Source organism: Mobula hypostoma, chromosome 10 (genome assembly GCF_963921235.1).
Source record: "Mobula hypostoma chromosome 10, sMobHyp1.1, whole genome shotgun sequence".
Classification (NCBI taxonomy): domain Eukaryota; kingdom Metazoa; phylum Chordata; class Chondrichthyes; order Myliobatiformes; family Myliobatidae; genus Mobula; species Mobula hypostoma.
Window position 1 is genome coordinate 89894146 of NC_086106.1, and position 19901 is coordinate 89914046.

Genomic DNA, 19901 nt, shown 5'->3' on the forward strand with positions numbered 1-19901 from the left:
ATTGGGCTTGTATGTGGTAAAAACAGAAGGGCCATCATTATGGGGCATGGTTGGCTGGGGCAACTACAACTAGATTGGTGATCCATCCACCCTTTGCATGCCGCATAACGCAATAAAACATGAAAAATTCCGGGGGGGGGGGTGAATACTTTTTATAGGTATTGTACCTGTGCCCCTGTGCCACCACTTTCAATGAATTATGGACCTGTATTCCCAGATCCGTTAGCTCTACCACATTCCTCAGTGCCCTACCATTCACTGTGTAATACCTACCCCGGTTGGTCCTGCTAAGGAGCAACACCTTGCGCTTGTCTGCATTAAATTCCATCTGCCATTTTTCAGCCCATTTTTCCAGCTGGTCCAGATCCCACCGCAAGCTCTGATAGTCTTCCTCAATGTCCACTGAAACCCCAATCATGGTGTCAGTGTCGGGAAGTGTATGGTCATGCACTTTGGTAGAAGAAATGAAAGGACTGACTATCTTCTAAATGGAGAGAAAATACAAAAAAAAACTGAGGGGCAAAGGGACTTAGGAATCCCTGTGCAGGATTCCCCAAAGATTAATTTGCAGGTTGAGCCTGTGGTGAGGAAGGCAAATGTGATGTTAGCATTCATTTCAAAAGAACAAGAATATAAAAGCAAGGATGTAATATTGAAACTTTATAAAGCAATGGTGAGGCCTCATTTGAAGTATTGTGAGCAGTTTTGGGCCTCTTATCTTAGAAAGGATGTTCTGAAACTGGAGAGGGTTCAAAGGAGATTCACAAAAATGATTCCAGGATTAAACAGATTGTCATATGAAGAGCCTTTGATGACTCTGGGCCTGGGCCTGTATTCACTAGAATTCAGAAGAATGAGGGACATTAGTCGCAATATGCTCAACCTTTTGATTCCTTGTCTGAGGTCTTAACAACATCTGTCTCCACAACCTCTCCACTATCTGTTCACATGCCTCTGCAACTCTAATTTAGATGTCCCCTCCCCCATGCAGCACTAGCAAGCCTTCCCGTCAGGATATTATTTCCCCTCCAGTTCAGGTGCAAACCATCTCTTCTGTACAAGTCCCATTTTCCCTGGAAGAGAGCCCAATGATCCAGAAATCTGAAGCCCGCACCCCCCACATCAACACCTTCACCACATGTTAAACGGTAGGATATTCCTATTTCTGGCTTCATTGGCACATGGCACAGGTAGCAAACCTGAGATCACAACCCTGGAGGTCCTGCCCTGTACCTCAGCACTTAACTCCCTGAACTCACTTTTCCGAACTTGTTACTCTTCCTACCTATGTCATGAGTACCTACAACCTTTGACTACTTACCCTCCCACCTAGCAGTGCTGAGGACTTTGATCCGAGATGTCCTGGACCTGGCACCCAAGAGGCAAAATACCATCCAGGAATCTCACTCTATCCACAGAATCCCCTTTCTGTTCCCCTAACTCGATATGCCCTTTCTCACTAGCTCACCTCTGCTCTCACTCCTGCCCTTCTGAGTCACAGAGGCAGATTCAGTTCCAGACATCTGACCGCTGTGACTTTCCTCTGCTTGGTCATCCAAAGTGGTATACCTGTTGTCGAGGGGAATGGCCACAGAGGGTCTCTGCTCTGGTTGTTTAATATCTTTCCCCTTTCTGACTGTCACCCCGTCTCCTGTATCCTGCACCTTGGGTGTAGCTAGTAAGACATGTATCTCCTGGCACTGTATTTTTCTTTCAATTAGTTTTATGTTTTGGAGTTACAAAACACATCAAGAAGGATCATGCAAAATTCAAGAAAAAACATCTGATGGGCTGTCTTAGTAAAATTAGATTTAATTTAAGCTGAGGTCTACACCTGTAAATAAATGTTGTAAACACTCATCAGATCTGGCCACATCTGTGGAACAAGAAAAAGAGTTAATTCAAGATTCAAGATTGAAAATAATTTGGAAGATGTGTAGCTTGGGCAGTTGATGGTTGGGTTGAGTTTTTCTCCAATTTACTTGCAAATTTTTCATACCCATGTGAGGAGACATCATTAGTGGGCACTGACAATATCTCATTGCATGGTGACAAAATGTTTGTAAGGAAATTGCCAAGACCAGATTCAAGATCCTGTCATTTCCTGTTAGCAAGTGTAAAAGAGAATGAAATAATTGTTATTCCAGATCCAATGCAGCACAAAAATAAAACATGAAAGATAAAGAACACAATAAATATAACTACATAAGATAGCTTACAAAAATTACTGTCTCTCCATAGAGTGACACTAGGATGTACATAAGGTGGCTGACAAGAAATAATAAAGTAGTGGTGGAGTTAGCGGGTGGAGGTGTTGATCAGTCTTACTGATTGGGGATATTAATTGTTTTGAGTCTGCTGGTCTTGGCATGGATGCTATGTAGCCTCCTCCCAGATGAGAGTGGGGCAAATAATCCATGAACAGGGTGAATGGGATCCTTCATGATGTTACTGGCCTTTTTCCAGCACCTTTCTGTATATATTGGGTATATATACTGGGTATTGAGCAATGAGGAAGGGTTAGTTAGCAATCTTGTCGTGTGAGGCCCCTTGGGTAAGAGTGACCACAATATGGTGGAATTCTTCATTAAGATGGAGAGTGACATAGTTGATTCAGAAACAAAGGTTCTGAACTTAAAGAAGGGTAACTTTGAAGGTATGAGACATGAATTAGCTAAGATAGACTGGCAAATGATACTTAAAGGGTTGACGGTGGATATGCAATGGCAAGCATTTAAAGATCGCATGGATGAACTACAACAATTGTTCATCCCAGTTTGGCAAAAGAATAAACCAGGGGAGGTAGTGCACCCGTGGCTGACAAGGGAAATTAGGGATAGTATCAATGCCAAAGAAGAAACATACAAATTAGCCAGAAAAAGTGGCACACCTGAGGACTGGGAGAAATTCAGAGTCCAGCAGAGGAGGACGAAAGGCTTAATTAGGAAATGGAAAAAAGATTATGAGAGAAAGCTGGCAGGGAACATAAAAACTGACTGCAAAAGTTTTTACAGATATGTGAAAAGAAAAAGAATAAGACAAATGTAGGTCCCTTACAGTCAGAAACAGGTGAATTGATTATGGGGAGCAAGGACATGGCAGACCAATTGAATAACTACTTTGGTTCTGTCTTCACTAAGGAGGACATAAATAATCTTCCAGAAATAGTAGGGGACCGAGGGTCTAGTGAGATGGAGGAACTGAGGGAAATACATGTTAGTAGGGAAGTGGTGTTAGGTAAATTGAAGGGATTAAAGGCAGATAAATCCCCAGATCCAGATGGTCTGCATCCCAGAGTGCTTAAGGAAGTAGCCAAGAAATAGTGCATGCATTAGTGATAATTTTTCAAAACTCTTTAGATTCTGGATCAGTTCCTGAGGATTGGAGGGTGGCTGATGTAACCCCCCTTTTAAAAAAAGGAGGGAGAGAGAAATCGGGGAATTATAGACCAGTTAGCCTGGCATCAATGGTGGGGAAAATGCTAGAGTCAGTTAACAAAGATGTGGTAACAGCACATTTGAAAAGTGGTGAAATCATCGGACAAAGTCAGCATGGATTTGTGATAGGAAAATCATGTCTGACGAATCTCATAGGATTTTTTGAGGATGTAACTAGTAGAGTGGATAGGGGAGAACCAGTGGATGTGGTATATTTGGATTTTCAAAAGGCTTTTGACAAGGTCCCACACAGGAGATTAGTGTGCAAACTTAAAGCACACGGTATTAGGGGTATGGTATTGATGTGGATAGAGAATTGGTTGGCAGACAGGAAGCAAAGAGTGGGAATAAATGGGACCTTTTCAGAATGGCAGGCAGTGACTAGTGGGGTACCACAAGGCTCAGTGCTGGGACCCCAGTTGTTTACAATATATATTAATGACTTAGACGAGGGAATTAAATACAGCATCTCCAAGTTTGCGGATGACACGAAGCTGGGCGGCAGTGTTAGCTGTGAGGAGGATGCTAAGAGGATGCAGCGTGACTTGCATAGGTTAGGTGAGTGGGCAAATTCATGGCAGATGCAATTTAATGTGGATAAATGTGAGGTTATCTGCTTTGGTGGAGAACAGGAAGACAGATTATTATCTGAATGGCAGCCGATTAGGAAAAGGGGAGGTGCAACGAAACCTGGGTGTCATTGTACACCAGTCATTGAAAGTGGGCATGCAGGTACAGCAGGCAGTGAAAAAGGCGAATGGTATGCTGACATTCATAGCAAGAGAATTTGAGTACAGGAGCAGGGAGGTTCTACTGCAGTTGTACAAGGCCTTGGTGAGACCACACCTGGAGCATTGTGTGTGGTTTTGGTCCCCTAATCTGCGGAAAGACATTCTTGCCATAGAGAGAGTACAAAGAAAGTTCACCAGATTGATTCTTGGGATGGCAGGACTTTCATATGATGAAAGACTGGATCGACTAGGCTTATACTCGCTGGAATTTAGAAGATTGAGGGAGGATCTGATTGAAACGTATAAAATTCTAAAGGAATCGTTAGGCTAGATGCAGGAAGATTGTTCCCGATGTTGGGGAAATCCAGAACAAGGGGTCACAGTTTAAGGATAAAGGGGAAGCCTTTTAGGACCGAGATGAGGAAAAACTTCTTCACACAGAGAGTGGTGAATCTGTGGAATTCTCTGCCACAGGAAACAGTTGAGGCCAGTTCATTGGCTATATTTAAGAGGGAGTTAGATATGGCCCTTGTGGCTAAAGGGATCAGGGGATATGGAGAGAAGGCAGGTACAGGGTTCTGAGTTGGATGATCAGCCATGATCATACTGAATGGCGGCTCGAAGGGCCGAATGGCCTACTGCTGCACCTATTTTCTATGTTTCTATATGTACGAGATGGCAGGTAGGCTGGTGCCTGTGATACCTTGGACAGTTTTGACTGACTGTTGTTGAGCCTTCCTGATGGCCACAGTGCAGTTTCCACACCAAACAGCTTGTCAAATGCTCTCTACCATGCATCTATGGAATGACGTGAGTATGGATGTGCATAGTTCAGCTCTCATGAGCCTCCTCAGAAAGTAGAGCCATAGGTGAGCTTTCTTGACTGCATAGGAAGTGTTGTAGGACCATGAGAGATTGTGAGTGATATGCACTCCCAGAAGTTTGAAGCTACTTGCAGTTGCAATTTTTTGTGAATGAATTTCCAGAATGAAATGGAACACAGGAATACACACTGAGTGAGAATGGATTTCTAACCCTCTATTTCTTCTTAAGTGTGCAAATATATTAAGTTTTTATTATTAATAATTATAGGGTACCCTATAAATGGTATAAGGCCTGATTTCAATATGTTACCAGAACAAGACTTGGAATTTATAGATTCTAGTAGCTGAATCTATCACCCACGTCTGATTTTAAAAATTCTTTGCTGTTGTATGCAGAACAGAGCTGCTGTTCATCATCTACTAACCTGTGGCTGAGTCTGAATAAATTACTTCTTCATCACTCAACTGAATTGTGTTCCATCCAGCTCTTCTCTAGGGAAAAGGATCAGGCCAAGTCCACATGGCATGGTTACAGCCGTCTCCTCAGAGAGTTATTGCCTTCTAATTTACTGCTAGGATCTTATTACATTGGTGTGAATTCTTGTTACTTTATAGATACTCAATCACCTGATGTCCGAGTTTCAGTACTAAATCCTTTGTGGTGACTACACTGTGCTAAATTCAGGTCACTCTTCCACTATGTCCATGGATGCTGTGGTGGGGATTTCATACCAAACTGAATGATGCATGTCAAACATTTTAGATTGTACTTAATTACATAGTTTTAAAATGTGTCGTTCGTCAGCTAAGAGAAAATTGCTGTAACACACACAGAGAATGTATATTTCTGTATTTTTTGTTTCTTTGCCGCTTATCATATTCATCATAGAAGCATTTATCTTTATACTCTCTGGAGATGGACATCAGTGACAAGGTGTCATATGTTGACTATTCCAATTGCTCATGAGGGATTTCTGGATATTTCTCTTGAATCATCGTAGTGGCAATGGTTCTCTCCAAACTATACAAGATTATAACAATGATAAAAGGAACAGAAAAGTGTGCAACTTGGAAGGAAGTCACACACTTTTGGATCATTGTGCTCTCTTCCACGTAAGGTGGGACAATGTACAGAAAACCACAGCTGTCACTAGCTAGTTTTGCTTGTGTTACAGGGGGGTTGGGGGTTTTAATCTAGAGTTGCAGAGGGATGGGAACCAGTGCACCAGAACAGATAGAGGAATGGTTGCGGAGAAAGATGTTGTTAAGCCTACATACAAAGTCAGGAATCAAAAGATTGAGCATGGTGGGACTAATGTCCTGAGTTGTGTATATTTCAACGCAAGGAACATTGTCGAAAAGGCGGATGAGCTTAGGCCATGAATCAGCAGGTGGAATTATTATGTTGTAGCCTTTGGTGAGACTTGGTTGCAGGAGGGGAGGACAGGCAGCTCAGTGGTTTGGGGTTCCATTGTTTTAGATGTGATAGAGAATGAGGGATTAAAAGGGGAGGGGTGACATTACTAGTGAAAGTAATATCACGGCAGTACTCAGTCGGGACAGACTGGAGAGCCCATCCAGTGAAATTTTACCGGTGGATATGAGAAATAAGAAATGTTTGACCACACTAATGGGATTATAATATAGGCTATCTAACAATCCATGGAATTTAGAGGAGCAATTTTGTAGAGAGATCACAGACTGTAGCATGAAAAATAAGCTTGTGATAGTAGGTGATTTTAACTTCCCAAATATTGACTGTGACTCCCATACTGTAAAAGGGCTGGATGGGAAAGAATTTCCCAACTGTGTTCAGGAAAGTTTCCTTAATCAGTACATTAAAGTCCAAATGGGAGAGTGTGATAATAGATCTCATATTAGGGCATGAGACGGGACAGGTGACGGAAGTTTGTGTAGGGGAACACTTTGCATCTAGTGATCATAATGCCATTAATTTCAAGGTAATTATGGAAAAGGGTATGTCTGTTCCTTGGGTTGAGATTCTAACTTGAAGAAAGGCCAACCCTGATGCTATCAGAAATGATCTGGCAAGTGTGGATTGGGGCAGGCTGTTTTCTGGCAAAGGTGTACTTAGTCAGTGGGAGGCCTTCAAAAGTGAAATTTTGAGAGTACAAAGCTTGTACGTGCCTGTCAGAATAAAAGGCAAGGATAGCAGGTTTAGGGAACCTTGGTTTTCAAGAGATATTGAAGCCCTGGTTAAAAAAGGAGGTGCATGGCTGGCACAGGCAGGTAGGAACAAAGCAAGTACTTGAAATGCAAGAGAACACTTAAGCAAATCAGGAAGGCTAAAAGAAGAGATTGCTCCAGCAGACAAAGTGAAGGAGAGTCCTAAGGGCTTCTACAGATATGTTAGGAGCAAAAGGAGAACAAGGGACAAAGTTGGTCCTCTGTAAGTTCAAAGTGATCATCTATGTGTGGAGCTGAAAGAGATAGGGAAATCTTAAACAGATTTTTTGCATCTGTATTTACTCAGGAGAAAGACAGAGAATTTATGGAAGTGAGGTAAGGCAGCAGCAAGATCATGGATACTATACAGATTACAGAGGAGGATGTGTTTGATGTCCTGAGGTGAATTGGGGTTGATAAATCCCCAGGGCCTGAAAAAGCATCCCCTCAGATCCTGTGGGAGGCTAGTGCAGAAACTGCAGGGGCAAGAAGTACTTAAAACATCCTCATCCACTGGTGAGGTGCCACAGTATTGGAGGACAGCTAATGTTGCTCTGCTGTTTAAGAAAGTCACAAAGATTAATCCAGGAAATTATAGGTTCGTGAGCCTGACATCAGGAGTTGGAAAGTTATTGGAAGGTACTATTCTAAGGGACCGGATATGTACTGTAAGTATTTGGATAGACAGGGACTGAGTTGAGATAGTCAACTTGGCTTTGTACATGGTAGGCCATGTCTAACCAATATTAAAGTTACCAAGAAAGTTGATGAAGACAAGGCAGTGGATTTTGTCTGCATGGACTTTAGCAAGGCCTTTGACAAGTACCTGCATGGGAGGTCGGTCAAGAAGGCTCAGTCACTTGGTATTCAGTATGAGATAGTAAATTGAATTAGGTATTGGCTTTGTTGGAGAAGGCAGAGAGTGCTGGTAGGTAGTTGCCTCTCTGACTGGAGGCCTGTGACTAGTGGAGTGCCACAGGGACTGGTGCTGGGTCCATTGTTGTTTGTCAACTATATGAAGGATCTGGATGATAACGTGATTAACTGGATCAGCAAATTTGCGGATGGCACTAAGATTGTGGGTGTAGTCGTTAGCAAGGAGAATTACTAAAGCTTGGCATCTGAACAAGCTGGTAAAAAGGGCTGAGAAATGGCAGATGGAATTTAATGCAGACAAGTGTGAGCTGTACTTTGGAAGGACTAAACTGGATCAGTCTTGCGCAGTGACCAGTAGAGCACTGAGGTGCGTGGTAGAACAGAAGGACCTGGGAATACAGATCCATCACTGCTTGAAAGTGGCATCACAGGTAGGTAGGGTCATAAAGAAACATTTGACTCATTGGCCTTCATAAATCAATGTACTGAGTACAGGAGTTGGGATATTATGTTGAAATTGCATAAGACATTGGTGAGGCCAAATTTAGAGTATCATGTGTAGTCTTGGTCACCTGCCTACAGGAAAGATGTAAATAAGGTTAAAAGAGCGCAGAGAAAATTTACAAGGATATTGCTGGGACTTGAGGACCTGATTTTCAGGGAAAGGCTGAATAGGTTAGGATTAAATTTCCTGGAATGTGGAAGACGGCGGCGAGACCTGACAGAGGTATACACAATTACGAGGGGTACGGACAGGGTAAATGCAAGCAGGCTTTTTCCACTCAGGATGGGTGAGGGTACAGTTAGAGGTCATGGGTTAAGGGTGAAAGGTGAAATTTTAAGGGGAACATGAGGGAGAACTTCTCCACTCAAAGGATAGTGAGATTGTGAAATGAGCTGCCAGCACAGTTGGTGGATGCTGGTTTAATTTCAACATAAAAAAGAAATTTGAACAGGTATAAGGATGGGAGTAGTCTGGAGAACTATGGTTCAGTAGCAGGTCGATGGGACTAGGGAGATTAACGGTTTGGTATGGACTAGATGAGCTAAAGGCCTGTTTCTGTGCCATAGGATTCTATGACTCTATAGCAATCATTAGCAGATTGTACTACAAATGAGCTTATTATAAAGCTTTGATGAAAATTCAAAGGTTGTTCAGCTGTGGACATAGCTCTGATGATCTCCTGCTGCCAGTCCTGAGGATTGAGATGAAAGGTCTTTTCACTTTGGTTCTTCAGTCAATGGAAAGTTTCCCTGATTGTCTGTGATTTTGCTTGGACTGCATTCATCGGTTCCATGGTTGGCTTAATGTTGGCATGATGATAATGGCAGCTATTTCTATCCTTTGGCTTCAGTACTCGTACTTGGACCAAGGTTTTAATTAAGTCTGGCACCATTGTCTTGGCAAGACCTAAACTAAAGATTAGTGTATAGGGTAATGGTGAAAAATGCTACTTGATAGCATGTTCACTGAATACTTCAATCATTTTATTTATGTATGTGTGCAGTCTGATAGAAAAGTAATTGTCCAACTGAGGGTTGTTTGTTTGTTGCAGTAGATAGGGAATACTGTATTTCAAGGAAAGCAGATTAACTAGAACTGTACCTAGCTCTGGTGCATTGATCTTCAGCACTAAGGATGGGATATTGTCATGAAAGATACCTTTTGCTTGTTCACTGGACTTGATACTTTTCAATAACCCAGGGAATGAAATAAATTGACTGAATAGTACTTGATGACGCACCATCAGAAGATCACAACGCTTCTTCTGCTTAAGCTGGTTCTGCCACCACTGAAAAGGGAGTTTTCATAGGGTCTTTGTGTGGCTTAACTGTCCTCTGCTGGGTAGGTCATTCTTGCAGAGCTATTGCCAGAATGACAGATTGTTGTTAATTTCACAGTTTAGTATCCAAGTCATACTCCTCTGCAGCTTCACCAGATAAACTGTTGCTCCAAGCATGATAAGTGTGCAGGCCACAAACTCATACTTTGTTATGGACTGAAACTGGAAGACTGGTGATGTCCTCAGTTAGACAGAGTCCTGTGGATACCCAGTTTTACAAAAGGTCTACCATATTTTTGATCTACCATAGGGTTAAGATTGCATAATGGAAGTTGTTCTTAGTAAGAAGATGGCTTATTTCTGTGGGACAACTGTGTGCAATTTCTTCTTCCAGCACATTTCTAGCTGTCAGAAACGTCAGCATCAATTTCTTTAGGAAAGATGGATGCTATGACTACAATTACGATATCCTCAGACATATAAGCTAACAGTCAATCAACAGGAATGATTTTTAACACTTCAGATCTTTAGGGATCCAGTCCACCATGCACTTGCAAAACTAAAGCAGGCCTACTGTTGGGAGGGTGTAACTTTTATTCAGATTAGTTTATTTGGGCAATTCTACTATAAATACAAACATAAAAATTCATTGTGGAATAAAGATAACCCACCGCATGATGAGGAATTTAGTTTTGCCGACACCTAGTGCACAATACACTTGCTTTCAACATACATCCTTAAACATGTCCACGTGGACAGAATAGACAGGAAGAGTGAGAATTCAGATTGTTTCTGCTCTCTCATCTTCATCTGCTGTATCAGACTAAGAAAACAGCCAGAGATCATCCTGACTTGTATAGCTCAGTTCAAAGCAATTTATGAGGTTACCTACTAAATCACATGGGAGAACAATTTGAATTTTTCGGCTAATTTTTCAATATGCCAGTCAAATGGTACCTAACTTGTTTCACTTCTGTGTGCGAATGTGTCTGGGCTGATAGTTTAGTGCAGTGCTGACAGAGCTCTGCATTGCCTGCGGTGCCTGTCTTTCGAATAGGTTGTCAAATCCAGGCTGTTCAGATAGATAGGGAAAATACTGCAGTGATTTATTTCATATATTATATATATTAAAATATATACAGTTCCTATAAACAGTGTTCACCACCCTTAAAAGTTTTCATGTTTTATTGTTGTACAACATTGAATCACAGTGGATTTAATTTGGCCTTTTTGACACTGATCAACAGAAAAACACTCTTCCATGTCAAAGTGAAAACAGATCTCTACAAAGTGATCTAAATTAATCACAAATATAAAACACAAAGTAACTGATTGCATAAGTATTCACTCCTCCCCCCCTTTAATATGACACATTAAATCATCACTGATGCAGCCAATTGGTTTTAGAAGACACATGATTAGTTAAATGGAGATGTGTGTACAGTTAAGATGTTTCAATTGACTGCAGTAAAAATACACGTGTATCTGGAAGGTCCAACTGCTGCTGAGTCGGTATCCAGGCAAAAACTACACCATGAAGATAAAAAAACACTCCAAGCAACTACGTGAAAAGATCATTGTCAAGTACAAGTCAGGAGATTGATAGAAGAAAACTTCCAAATTACTGAGTATCTCTTAGAGTACAGTTAAGTCAATCATCAAGAAATGGAAAGAATATGGCACAGCTGTGAATCTGCCTAGAGCAGGCTGTCCTCAAAAACCTAGTGACTGTGCAGAAGGGGACTAGTGAGGGAGGCCACCAAGAGACCTATGACAACTCTGGAGGGGTTACAGGCTTCAGTGACTGATATGGGAGAGACTGTGCATACAGCAATTGCTCTCTAGGTGCTTCACCAGTTGTAGCTTTATGGGAGAGTGGCAAAGAAAAAGCCACCGTTGGAAAAAAAAACTCAAATGAAATCTCAGCTAGAGCTTGCCAGAAGGCATGTGGGAGACTCTGAAGTCAGCTGGAAGAAGGTGCTATGGTCTGATGAAACCAAATTGAGCCTTTTGGCCAACAGACCAGCATGGTAGTGGCTTCATCATGCTTTGGGGATGTTTCACTGTGGCAGGCCCTGAAAGGCTTGTGAACGTAGAGGGTAAAATAATCCTGGGAGTTTTGTTTTCCAGCAAGGCAGTGACCCCAAGCATAAAGCCAAAGCTACACAGGAATGGCTTAAAAACAACAAAGATAATGTCTCCGAGTGGCCAAGTCAGAAACCAGACCTCAGTCCAACTGAGAATTTGTGGCTTGACTTGAAAAGGGCTGTTCACTCATGATCCCCATGGAATGTTACGGAGTTTGTGCAGTTTTGTAAAGAAGAAAGGGGAAAAATTGCATTGTCCAGATGTGCAGAGCTGAAAAGAGATCTAACCACAGAGATTCAAAGCTGTAATTGCTGCCAAAGGTGCATCTACTAAATACTGACTTGAAGGGGGTGAATACTTATATGATCGATTATTTTGTGTTTTATATTTTAATTAATTTAGATCACTTTGTGGAGATCTATGATATGAAAGAGTCTTTTTTTGTTGATCAGTATCAAAAAAGCCAAATTAAATTATCTGTGGTTCAACGATGTAAAACAATAAAACATGAAGACTTCCAAGGGGGCGGGGGGTGTGAATACTTTTTATAGGCACTGTATATTACCTCACAGAAGAACGAGGCTGTCCAGCTCATGTTGATCCATGTCCACTCCCAGCAAGTAATTCCATTCATCCCATTTCCCTTCTTATTTATTCCAATTTATTCTGTCGCCATTTCTATCGAGTTCCCTTTAATTTTTTTTGCCATTATCCTACACCAAGCGACGTTTCGTAGTAGTCAATTAACTCTGTGCGTCATTGGTATGTGGGAGGGAATTGGATCAAACCCACTTAATCACAGAAATGCAAGCTCAACCCTGACAACAGTCGGGTCAGAATTGAACCCAGGTCACCAGAACAGTAAAGCAACAGTCTTAACTGCTGTGCCATCAGACGTCCGTATTTACAAAGAGTATTCAATGAGTAACAAGGTGTCCACCTAGCGAACCACCCGACCTCTATTCATCAACGAAAGCTATCAAATAAAGTTGGTCACTTGTTTCAAGTGCTATGTGTAAACTAGCTGCTGTGATTTACTGCAAGCAACTGCATAGCAAAGTTATTTGGTTAGAACACAGCATTTGACCACAAACAAACTTTTCATCTCCATATCTATTTTGCCAGTCATTGAGATTTGCTAAGAACTTCTGTTCCTTTGAAAAGGTTTTAATATACATTATAAAAACTAATAAACTTTACAACTGCTACCAGCATTTTTAACACTGCAACTGAGTACAGACCAACCTCATGTTAAAAGCATCCTTTAATAAATAGATGTAAAAAGTGGTCCTTAACTTTATATGTTAAATTTGTGATATAGTTACACAAATGTGTTAAATCTCACTCTGAAATGAATACCAGAAGCATGGCGCAACATACATATATTGCTTCTGCATATCCTACAGTTCATAACACATAAAATACAGTTTTGACCCCCCATTTCATCACTTAGAAGCCTTCTTACACAAAATGTGGACAAGGAACTTACTAATAACTCTACATAAAGTACTATTTGAAAGAAGAATGTTGGCGCTTTCAATATTCATGTTAAGAGAAATGGATAAATAGATCAAAAGGAAGTTTGCCGGGTGAACGGGTAAAAGCGAAAAGTGGGGCATATTGCTGAGCTCTTTGATAAAGCCAGTACAGATACAATGGGGCTTTTGTGTTATACGTTTCCATAAACCTAACACCAAAACAAGGTTTACTCAGAAGGCTGACTAGAGAACATGTGTGGAAGAAATTCACCTTTGGCCACTGATGCTGTGTGCAAGCATTAATATCAGCAAATAGTTTTGAGTCACCTCCCCATACTGAGTACCTAAATTCTTAGATTTTAGTAGAACATACAGTTTAGGGTCTTGCAAGGTTTCCTCAGAAGTCAAAGATGATTTTTCTTCCTTTCCATGTGTTCATTAAAAAGGTGACAGGTAGTGTATTCTTCAGATGGAACCCCATTTGCTGAATGATTGAAACATTATGACTTGAATGTGCTTATCAAGATAGTTGTTAGCTATGGAGTCATTCATGTTTACTTAAATCATATATTACTTTAAATGTAAACAATTTCAAGATCATCTTCATCCTTACTCAATGACTTAAAACCAGAAAATGCGGGAAATGCTCAACAGGTAGGGCAGTGTCTGTGAAGAAGCAATATTAATATTTTAAGTCAATGACCTTTTATCAGAATTAGGATTAACATGGAAATCAATCAGTAACAGATGTACTCTCAGGTTGCTTTGTTTGGTGCCTCAGCAGCACGTTACTCGCCAGTTCATGGAAAAGACAGCAAAAGGCTCATTCTCCATATCCAGTTCAGTTTAGCTAGCAGAGAATTAATGCTTATTAATAGTAGTCTCCATTTTGGATCTAGCAGGATCTACTGTAAGAGAGCACTCAGTTGAGTTAGGGCTTGGATTTTGTGTGTATGATGCGCTCAGCAGTGATGTCATACACATCACAGATGAGCGACTCCACGTCTCACATCAGAGCTATGTCGTCTTTTATTTTTAAAGAACTCAGGATGCTGCATATTTATTTTAAAGCAGGGTGTGCTGAAATTTAACAGGGTGATTGACACAAAAGGTCAAATTGTAGTTGGTGCATTGAATAGACAATCATGGCATTACTGAACTATAAGCAGAAGCAGTGTTCAAAGCAGGAACGTTGATTATCCATTGCATTGTTCCCCATTTCCTGCAGGATGGTGCAGCCCTGCACAAACACTATATTAGATGTAAATCTAATATAATCAGCAGTGTTGGTATTTTGGGGGAGGGGAAATGAAATGACACCCAAAGCCTATAATCTAATCGGATAAAAATAGTTGAATATGAAATACACTGTAAATATCAATGAAGCATACACAACTAAATCAAAATTAGCTGAAATTACAGCAAAAAGAATCTTGCTCAGAATTTTTTGCATAAATTCAACAGGCTACACACATATATTTATGTACCTATCCACACTGTAACATGTTTTCAATAAGACGCTAGTGTATCCTAGCAGCAGCCCCAACGAAAACCTTTTTTAGGCACTTGCTGTTAACAGCTCCTATTCGTATTGCATTGTGAATGATGTTTCAGTCTCCATTTTATTTCTGACTCCATAGAGTTTACTATATCTTCCTTCTGCACTGATTAGAATTAAAATATGAATAAAATAGAACTGGTCTCCAGTTATTTTCCTGAAAAAAATCACTGAACCATACTAGTGGGTTATATAAAAAGGGCAAATGAGAACACAAAAAACAAAATAAAAACAAAACCAAAACCCCCTGATGATTTACAATCAGCTCCTGCATACCATTACAGCATCTAGATAATAAAAATCCATTCTAACCATTTGCTACAAATGTTCACACACCAACTGAAGTCACATATAACAGATTGTATTATAAAAACCATTCAAGCAGATAAATACAGCAAACCCTTGTGCTGCAGCAGGCAGCAGCCCTCAGCCCTCAGATCTCAAAAGGGACTGAATGAACATAATATCACTTTCCATACCTGTTCGTACCAGTCACGTGTAGAACAAGTACACTCTGGCCACCATCCCCCACTGTTGCCATTCACCTTAGGTACGCTCTTATTTTGGCTTTTAATCGGCCCACTATCACGGGAGGTTGGGATGAGCTTGGTTTTATTCCTGCCGGCAGCTGCTGTTGAAGATGGCAGTGTCTGGGAACTGAAGCCACCATATCCATACGGTTCGTGCTGCCATTCAGTGTAGTTCTGTGGTTCCATACGTCGGAGAGCTGCCATCCTGGTCGCCTCATAGCACTCTGGGCACTTGCAGCAGTGATGGTTCTTGTGCAAATTTGCTTTCATGACCGACACTATCGTTGAATTAAAATTTTATTATTTTCCACCTTTGGAGTCAGAATGAAAAAAAAAATCAAATGCTTCCTTTTTATTTTCAATCCAGAAGGAAATAGTCCCTGTTCTTTGTCTCTTCTTTTTTCTGCTTCTTGCTGTTAATGGCAGACCTTGTCAGCGGAGGCGAATGCTGGAACTGCAGAGCGCTCGATGTTGGCTAGTGTAAGACTTGAGGATGCGAGCATCCTTCCAGCAACCTTATCTCAGGCAGCACCAATCGATATGCAGCACAGGATTGCATTCAGATACCCAGCTCTGTCAGCAGCAGCATCCATAACCTGTATTACTTCAGTGCACCCAGCTGCTAAAAATCTGGTAAAATTACTCTGAGAAATTGCAGCACCAATATTCAGCTGCATTATGATGATGACTCTGGGGACTGCAAATGTTGCCCTGAATGCCTTGGTTGTTATGAGAAACCATCTGCACCGATGAATATGTTGTGATGGGTAACTCGGGACTCGATTAGTAAACCCTAACCACTCAGCATCAGGACCTTTTAACTGCTTGCTACAGCTATTGTAATGATATGACAGATGAAGAGAGAGAGAGTGGGATCTTATTCTAAACGAAATGACAAAAATCTCTCTCATGACTAAATCCCTAAAGGTAGAAATTTTGAATCTGCACGTTCCCTGAATTCTCACGTGTGAGCTATCAGCTGCCCGGCTAGGCTAATTTTATTCAGAAACGCCACGTTTGTTTGCTCATAAATCTCTCTTTTTTAAATACGAGGTGACTAGTTGCCAATGGATTTTAATGAACATAACATTCATGTTAAACACACAATAGGAATAATATTGTCCATTCAAAAAGTTAAATAAATATCTCATTTTACATCAGTCTTGGTGATTTTTTTTCATTGACTTCAACAGGAGTCAAGATTGGGAATGTTTAGGATTCGTTATCAGTTGATTTGGATTTTATAGTAACCAAAAATTATTTCCAGAAAACTAAAGATGAATAATTTGTTAAATTAAATTTAGTTACATTTTGAGGATTTATAGTAGCTAATGCAGACTGTGTACAATGAGCCTTTCTTCAAAATGAAAATCAAGATTAATTCATGCTTCCTTATTTATATTTTTACCATATGTCTATTTCTTAAAGCAAATTAAACAAAAATAAACACTCCAAAGGCAAGAAAAATCTTTGATTAATAATAGCTAAAACCTTCTAAGGATTACTATATAGTTTGTTATCAGATGTCAATGTGTTTGGTATTTTTCATTGTCTCTGTAGAGTGAGCAAAAATTATATTCAAACTACTCTTAGGTTAATTATTTTATATTGTAGTTTTCCATGTTAAGGAGTATCATCAGGGAAAACACCATGATTGCTTTTCCAATAGTCACCATGTGTACAATATTTATCAAAATAAGTTTGCAAGTTCAAAATTCAAAAAAAATCTTATTTTATATCAACAAATGAGGAAATGGTCTGCTGCATTTTGACCAAATCAATCAAAGTAACCATATATGATGTATAGGATTGACATCTGACAATTTAAATGTGTAGGATGATTGTTAATGAAAAGTTTAGCAGATATCTGACTTTCAGATTAGCACCAATGCTCATAATGTGCCCTCTGAAATGACAACAAGTTATTTTGTTCCAAGGGCAACTTCAGATGGGCAATTAAAGCTGGCTTGCCCTGCAATGTTTACAAACTGATAAATATAGCACATTGCAAGGTGCAAATGAAAGTGTCAAAAATGCTAACATCAAAATTGATTAATAGCTGCTTATAAATGAGAAAGAAGCTTCATGGGTTAGATGGACCGTTTAAGTGAATTGGCAAAAACACGTTAAGTCATAGTCATAGTCATACTTTATTGATCCCGGGGGAAATTGGTTTTTGTTACAGTTGCACCATAAATAATAAATAGTAATAGAACCATAAATAGTTAAACAGTAATATATAAATTATGCCAGTAAATTATGAAATAGGTCCAGGACCAGCCTATTGGCTCATGGTGTCTAACCCTCCAAGGGAGGAGTTGTAAAGTTTGATGGCCACAGGCAGGAATGACTTCCTACGACGCTCTGTGCTGCATCTCAGTGGAATGAGTCTCTGGCTGAATGTACTCCTGTGCCCACCCAGTACATTATGTAGTGGATGGGAGACATTGTCCAAGATGGTATGCAACTTAGACAGCATCCTCTTTTCAGACACCACCGTGAGAGAGTCCAGTTCCATCCCCACAACTTCAATGGCCTTACGAAGAAGTCTGTTGATTCTTTTGGTGTCTGCTACCCTCAGCCTGCTGCCCCAACACACAACAGCAAACATGATAGCACTGGCCACCACAGACTTGTAGAACATCCTCAGCATCGTCTGGCAGATGTTAAAGGACCTCAGTCTCCTCAGGAAATAGAGACGGCTCTAACCCTTCCTGTAGACAGTCTCAGTGTTCCTTGACCAGTCCAGTTTATCGTCAATTCATATCCCCAGGTATTTGTAATCCTCCACCATGTCCACACTGACCCCCTGGATGGAAACAGGGGTCACCGGTACCTTAGCTCTCCTCAGGTCTACCACCAGCTCCTTAGGCTTTTTCACATTAAGCTGCAGATAATTTTGCTCACACCATGTGACAAAGTTTCCTACCGTAGCCCTGTACTCAGCCTCATCTCCCTTGCTGATGCATCCAACTATGGCAGAGTCATCCGAAAACTTCTGAAGATGACAAGACTCTGTGCAGTAGTTGAAGACCATGAGACATAGGAGCATGATTAGGTCATTTGGCCCATCGAGTTGGCTCTGCCATTCAATCATAGCTTCCTTCTTAATCCCGTTCTCCTGAGTTCTCCCTGCAACCTTTGACTCCCTTACTAATCAAGAGCCTATCAATCTCTGCTTTAAATATACCAAATGACTCGGCCGTCAAAGCCACCTGTGGCGATGAATTCCACAGATTTATCATCCCCTGGCTCAAGAAATTATTTTGCTAGAGCAATTGAAGGCAAAAAAATGACAAATGAAATATAAATTGGAAAAATGAGGAGATCATCTACTTTAGTTGAAAAACGGAGAAGTGGAGTATTTTATGAATACAGACATATGAATTAGAAGCAGCAGTGGACCACTCAGGCTTTCAAGCCTGCTTCACATTTCAATAAGATTGTAATCTCAACTTCACATTGTCATCTACAATAACTTTTCAGCCCTTCACTCATCAGTCTTCTGAGAAAAAAATAAAATGCTTCATCTAAACAGTGGGGTTCTCTTACAAGAGCAAACATCATTTAAATTCAACCTGTCAAGTTCCCTAGCCTCTTACCGGTTCAGTCCAGTTCTCTCTTATATTTTTTAACTCCAGCAGATACAAAATTAGCCCATCCAACTTTATCAGACAACACAATCATTTCAGATGTTAGTCCATTAAACCTTTTCTCAACTGCTTCCAATGCATTAATATTCTTCCTTCAATAAGGACACTGGCATTGTACTCAGTATTTCATATGTGGGTGCACCAGTCCCCTTTGTAGCAGACTTTTGCATTTAATTGCCCGAGCAATAAAAGATAAAATTCTAAACACAAGAGATTCTGCAGATGCTGGAAATCCAGAGCAACACACACACAAAATGCTGGAGGAACTCAGCAGGTCAAGCAGCATCTACGGAGAGGAATAAGCAGTTGATGTTTCAGGTCGAGACTCTTCATCAGGACTGGAAAGAAAGGGGAATAAGAAGATGGTGTTGGGGGTAGAGAAAGGAGTACAAGATGGCAAGTAATAGGTTAGGGGGAAGGTAGGCAGGTGAGGCTGCTAGGGAATGAAGTCAGAAGCTGTAAGTTGATAGGTCGAAGAGGTAAAGGGGCTGTTAGCTTTCATAATTATTCGCTGGATACACCTACCAGCCTTTTACAGATCCTGCTCTGGGGCTCCCAGATCACCCTGTATCTCAGTGCTCTCCAACCTCTCACCATTTCATTAAACTTTTAAAGTGATACTGGTTAAAATGGAGAATTAAGGTGCCTTTGGAATGGATAATTAACAATGGGTTAAATTAGCAAATATATGTTTCCAGAGAGGGAATGAATGAAAAAAAAGAAACAGAGCAGCTGAGCTGATCCATAAAAACAGT

General features: G+C 40.6%; 1 protein-coding gene across 3 annotated transcripts in view; it reads right to left on the reverse strand.

Moving 5' to 3' along the window:
* The window catches only part of dlg3 (discs, large homolog 3 (Drosophila)), a 404637-nt gene that overhangs the window by 283460 nt on the left and 101276 nt on the right, over positions 1–19901 (reverse strand). For 2 of the 3 annotated variants that reach the window (XM_063060831.1, XM_063060830.1), the window contains exon 1: positions 15443–15933. The exons of the other annotated variant lie outside the window; for it this stretch is intronic. In XM_063060831.1, coding sequence (XP_062916901.1) covers positions 15443–15763 — 321 coding nt within the window. In that variant the 5' untranslated portion in view covers positions 15764–15933. Of the gene's footprint in view, positions 1–15442; positions 15934–19901 lie in introns of those variants that run through there. 3 annotated transcript variants of the gene reach the window in all.